The sequence below is a fragment of the Rhagoletis zephyria genome, unplaced genomic scaffold (assembly GCF_001687245.7).
Source record: "Rhagoletis zephyria isolate East Lansing unplaced genomic scaffold, Rhagoletis_zephyria_1.1 Rzeph_scaffold_00033, whole genome shotgun sequence".
Lineage (NCBI taxonomy): Eukaryota > Metazoa > Arthropoda > Insecta > Diptera > Tephritidae > Rhagoletis > Rhagoletis zephyria.
In genome coordinates, this window is record NW_016157117.1 from 248,002 (window position 1) to 254,001 (window position 6,000).

At 36.5% G+C, this 6,000-nt stretch overlaps 1 protein-coding gene across 5 annotated transcripts in view; it reads right to left on the reverse strand.

Moving 5' to 3' along the window:
- The window catches only part of LOC108364486 (uncharacterized protein KIAA0513), a 187,505-nt gene that overhangs the window by 140,297 nt on the left and 41,208 nt on the right, over positions 1 to 6,000 (reverse strand). For 4 of the 5 annotated variants that reach the window (XR_001847767.1, XR_001847765.1, XM_017618189.1 and 1 more), the window contains exon 1: positions 5,091 to 5,838. Coding sequence is in view for 2 of the 5 variants with exons in the window: in XM_017618189.1 (XP_017473678.1) it covers positions 5,091 to 5,249 (159 nt within the window). In the remaining 3 variants the exon portion in view is untranslated. Of the gene's footprint in view, positions 1 to 5,090; positions 5,839 to 6,000 lie in introns of those variants that run through there. The other variant, XR_001847766.1, reaches the window with a different exon arrangement.

The window sequence follows — 6,000 nt, forward strand, 5'->3', positions numbered from 1 at the left end:
AGCAGACGAGATTGCGGATCTAACGACAACGCTTCTAACGATGCCGGTACACTGCTATCTACCGGCAAAGTATGGTTTAAAGCAAGCTACCTCGAGGAGGCAAATAAAATATGATTGCAAGAACCCACGTGTAAGACGCCTCGACAAATCTGGCCCAGTTTCGAGAAGAAAAAATCCGATCCACTCATTCGGTTAGAGCGTCTTCTAAGTACTTAGACAACTGACCGGAATGATAACGAGCCACTGCTTGATGAGAAGGCATGCTGCCAGAATGACAACTGCCGCAGCTGTCACATCAAGGAAGATATTGAGACTTTCAAACACTAGCTCTATTACTGCGCTACCCAATCGTGGGCAAGAAGATGCTCATTTAACCATTACCTCTTTGTCTTTCTGGCGGACATAAGTGACGCAGGCTTTCGTCAATTCTCGCGCTTTACTGACCTACAAGCACTTCTATGTGGGTGAATGGAAGGGATCGAATGCGAGCTCAGAATTGGTACTACATTGGGGCCGCTGGGCCTAAGTGTGCGCCCCTCCTACATTCAAGTATATTAAATAGGGCTGTGCGATTAATTGATTACTCAAAATTTTAATTAATCATAAAGTAAATAACTCAGTTATTCGATTAATTAGAAGTTATGATTACTCAAAAGTTCAGTTACTCGAGTAATCAAGATTTTTGATTAACCAAAAGCAAAAATATTTGAGTAATTTGCTTTATGATTAATCAACATTTCGAGTAAAATGAGTAATTAACATTTCAACTCTAAACATATCTATAAAGTAGTTAAAGTTCCTTGATACTTTAAAAACAACGTTTCTGTTTTCAAAAATTAAAACGAAATTTTTTTTCATATACAGAATGTAAAAAAGAAAATAAGCATTTTCCAAAGCAAACTCTTTTAACGAGCAAAATTTTTTTTTTTTAGTAATCATATTTCAAGTAACTCGATCAATCATCGTTTTGAGTAATCAAAATCTTGATTACTCGAGTAATTGATTAACCGAATAATTGATTAACTAACTTGCTCGAGTAATCGAATAATCGCACAGCCCTAATATTAAAAGCAAGCAGCCACTTCAACCTTATCTAACCTAAGCTGCTCTTAAGGAATACACTCAAAGTTCCTAAACAATTGGAGGGGTTTTCTTAACAACACTCTAACCATATCAATCCCTTGGCGAATCCAGTTTGTCCTGCTAAACAAGGTCTAGCCTGTACAGATATTTGTAAAAGTCGCCCTCAAGTAGGCCGAAATCCCCACAAAAGTCAAACATTTAACTTAAAATTATACAAGAACCCTTCTACAAGCTCCAAAAAGTAAATTTTACATCGCCATTGAAAGCTAACCGCATCAAGTCTGTTATTTTCCGATTACAATAATTTCAAATTTTCGTCCACAGTTTAATGAGCCGCATCCCATAAAATTTACTTCAATAATCTCATAGGTCATTAGTTTTCAGAAAAGATTTCCTTTGCTCTGCAGTAAGCGTTTACTAGGACGGCATTTTCGCACATTCAACCTTTCCTAACACGCCCGTACAAATATGTAGTAGTATTGTAAATCAATAACCAAAAGCATATTTCTTAATACATTTCACTAATCGCTCATGCCAATCACCCACCAACCACTTACGGGTACATATACATATATGCAGTTACAATATTTTTCTACGCCCGCTTTCGGCCTTCATACCTTGGCAAGTATGTACTATGTATGTAAGTGGAATAAGTATTTCTTTTACATGAACTTAACCCAGATGTGCCAATGCACAATGACCTCGACAGTGGCACCACAATCGAATTGTGGCACCAGCAATTGGCAACAAACATTGCTGCCGCCACAAAAACCAAATGAAATATCATAAAAAAAAACAACGAAAATAAAACCACTGCTAACCAAAAAAACAAAAAAAAAACAACAACAAACCGGGTAATAATCTACATTCTGGTCTGTCGGTTTGGACCTGTTTTGCCGCCCCTGAACTTAACCATGGCGCAGCTCAAGCTCAAGCACAACAAACACTGACTTGACAAACCGGGTGGGGCCGATTGGTGGGTGCAGTGTTGGACCGTTTGGCTGTGGTCGGCAGATGTCACAAGGGTTGACATTCGAGGCAAATGCTAAGCGGTATCGAATAATGTCAAGTGCATATACTATATATGTATGTATATTTATTTTGAGCAAAAGTATGTGGGTGTGTGTGTGTGGAGATGCGTTTGGCTTTTTGCACGGCCGCAAGGTTATGCACAAAAAATAGCATCAAATAGAACTAAAATAATCCAAAGAGCCATTGGTTTGCGCCAATAGATATATTTAAATATTTATGCATGTACAGTAGTGAGGAAGAAAATGGCAGTACGATAGTACTGATGTCGGTACATATGGTATGCTATAGATATGTACATATGTGTTCAGAACAGCCAGCTCCAACGATCTGGCATTAGCTGTTCCAAGCGGTCCATTTCACAAAGAGCCACTATTTTTGATCTACATAATAAATTACAGAGCAGTTTGTGAAGACTTGATGTCGTCTGAAATTTGTTTAACTAAAACTTGGATTTGTCTGTATTACCCCCGAAGAGCTCATAGCAATCCGTCTGTGACAATTTTACCTTGTTAGAGTCCTCTACCTTCACAGCGACACTTCTTGTAAAAAGAAAGCTCATCGGGGACTATAATCCGGTAGAGATGCAGTTAGTCCTATTCCAATTCAATCTCCTGTATCTCAAAGCTAGTAGAGAGAAAGTAGTACGCAGATAGTCCAGGAAAATCCTTCCAGCCTTTATAACTAGGATACAATATAAAGCAAAAAATAAGAGCTAATCTCTCCTAGTTATAAAGGCTGGAAAGACTTTCCTGGACTATTAGCGTATTACTTTTAGACAGATATGTCTTATGTCAGTTCACCTAGCTGTGGGCGCAAATCAAGCTATGTGCGAGCGCAATATTTTTCTGGCCAAGGCTGAGAGGTTGAGTTCTCTCTCGGTCTGGTCCAGCAGATGGTGTATTCTCATTCCCAAGACAGCCGGTTCCACATGCTCAAGTTTTTTCTGACTGTTGTTAAGATCGGTGGAACTAATTTTTTCACTTCATTTTTCCTGATTTACTTACTTGTAATCGAAAATACTTCGAACTTATTTCAACCTATTAATTTCTAAATTAAAGCTATATCAATTTTTAGTATTCACTTAGGGCCAGTTTTTCAGTTTGAGTTTAAGGCCGCTTCATAGTTTAGTTGTTTTGCAGGGCAACAATGTTTTTTCTTTATGCAGATACAAAACTACAGCTATTTACATATTTTCACTTTTGCTACGACCGCATTTGAAGTACTGAAAAATTGTAGACAGAAATTTAAAAATTTGTTCATGTGTTGCGCATCCGTATTGCCTTATGCAAAAAATTAGCAGTTGTTAATTTTCTGGTGCATAATTTTCATCTTACGTATGAAAATTTTACATTTCGTGTATTTCGCAAACAAGTTTAATTTTTTTCATCCCCTTTCATCTAAATTTTGATACTTGACTACAAATGCGGAAGTTAACAGCTGATAGTTTGTTAGTGATAGTTAACAGCAAGTTTGAGGGTTTAAACTTAGTTTAAACTACGTTTACATTTGACTGAAAAGCTGCACACTGAGTTTAAACTTAGTTTAAATAACAAACAGAGTTAAACTCCCATTGAAAAACCGGCGCTTAGTAGTTGGGCTTAATTGTTAGTAGACAAAGTAGGATTATTTCCTATGCAATTTTTATACTCCAAAGTGTATGCTTAAAAGATTAATATATATAGGATTCCAACTAAAGCTCAATGTGAGTTATTAAAAGTTAACGCAAACGCTGCTACAGTTTTAGTGCCGTTTTCTGAAGTAAGCTTGAACTTTAAAGCTCACTTTATATTTAAAGGTTGGATTAAAAATAAAGCTATGTCTAAAGTTTAGCATTTCTATTATCAGTTTTTGACTTAATTTTAATGCAACTTTTAAATAAAAAGTGAGCTTTAAAGTTACAATTTACTTGAGAAAACGGCTCTTATTCTAATGGGAAATTTTGATATCGCATCAAATGGCAGCACATCTTCTGTCGAATGTCGTGAACTCAAATCAAATTTCTATTCGATTTACTTTCGATATCGAATGCCGCAAGCCGGGCACAGCTTCCTATCAAATATTCCTACTTGAATGAATATTAGGGTGCATCACTCTACATACAAAAAAAAAATCGATTTGGTTTTTCCATCGGAACTATGACATTTATTATATTTTAAGACAGCCGCCAAAATATTTCGGAAAAATAACAAGATTAACTTGAACTGAGTCGATTTGAAAATATCTCCAAAAATCAAGTTTTTCATATTTAAAAATTCTTTTTTAAAAAAATGTTTTAAAAAAAATCACCCAGAAGGTTTGTGCGTATGAGCTCACAAGGTCTGCATAAAAATGCTTAAAAATTTCATCAACGAAATAAAAATAATGACATTTTCGGAAGTACAGTGGTCGTCCAGTATAACGAATGCCTATATAAGGAGCGCTCCAAATAACGAATGCCTTTTTAAATGTATTGATTACTCTAAATAACGAACGGTATTCTATATAACGAACGCTTGTTTACTTTATGTGCTTGAATGACATGATTTTGCATGATCTTTGGGTACGTGGAATTACCGTCAGTTCAAAAGAATAACTTCTCACAAGTGGTCGCGTTTATTGAACTGGAAAAATACCCCCGCCGCCTTAACGTTTGTTATTTATTAGGTGAAAAAAATTAAAAAAAAAAAAAAAAACACACACACATTAAGCGAAATTGGAAAATGGGGCTCACAATAAAATTTTAGTTCGATTTAACGCACTTTTCGAAATAGCGTATGAACCCAGACATTTTATCATTCGTTATACTGGACAACCAGTGTAATCTGAAATTGCTCCCGCTCACGTGATTCTTAGTTTGTTTTTTCCGAAATTTTTTGGCGTAAGTCTTCAAGTACGTATGTATGTATAATAAATTTTATAATTCCGTTAGAAAAACAGTAACTTTTTTTTGGCGAGCCAACCTAATGTATATGTAACTATGTGTACATTACACTCACCTTATTCGAAATACCGTTGAGCAGCTCATTACTATTCCCCAGCACTGTTAGAAATTTCGACTTCAATATTCCAATACCCGGAGTGCGTCCCATAAAGCTTTTGATTTTAGAGCGTTCGCCACCCGGTGGTGTAGGCGGGCAAGTATTTAAGTCGACCATTGTTTTGTTGTTGTTGTTGTTTATTGTTGCTGTTGGCGCTTATGCTTTTCTACACACACTCTTTAACTCACTCCAGTCACACTGCACTTAATTAATTGATCATACGCCGTGTGTGTGACCTTGTGCTGCATACTAACAGGCGCGTAAATATGTAACTACTACATAATACATGAATCCACATATGCAGCAATGCATGCATGTACATACATATGTATGTATGTAGGTGTGCGTATGCTTTCGAATTACTTATGCGTCGAGTAGATAAAATGGACAAATTGTTCGTAAATATACTGCATGCGTACGAGTAAGTTAATACTATTTATTTATTTCTTAATTTATTTATTTTATTTAGCTATCAAACGCACAACAGCCAACACGTTTGGTCAGCTGGACACTTCCATATGGTAAATGCGCTTCAACTGCTCAGAATTTCTATAATAATATTATTGGCTTTGAAGTGTAGGTAACGGTAGGCGGTATGAGTACTCAAAAGGGCGGTACCCAGCATGCATGCGGCTGCAGAGGCCTGCCACGGCGATCCCCCACACACACACACACCTAAACGCACTATTAACGCTTAGTTACTGTTTTTTTTGACGTAGAATACGTCTTACCTTAAGGTATGGGGGCTATGTTCAAATGTTGTAGTTGTAATTTTTAGAGCTTCACAAAAACGCTTATTGCACGAGAACTAATAAAGCGATTTCAAAGAAAAGTGTGGCGTTTCAAAGATAAAATTCCAAACCTGTCG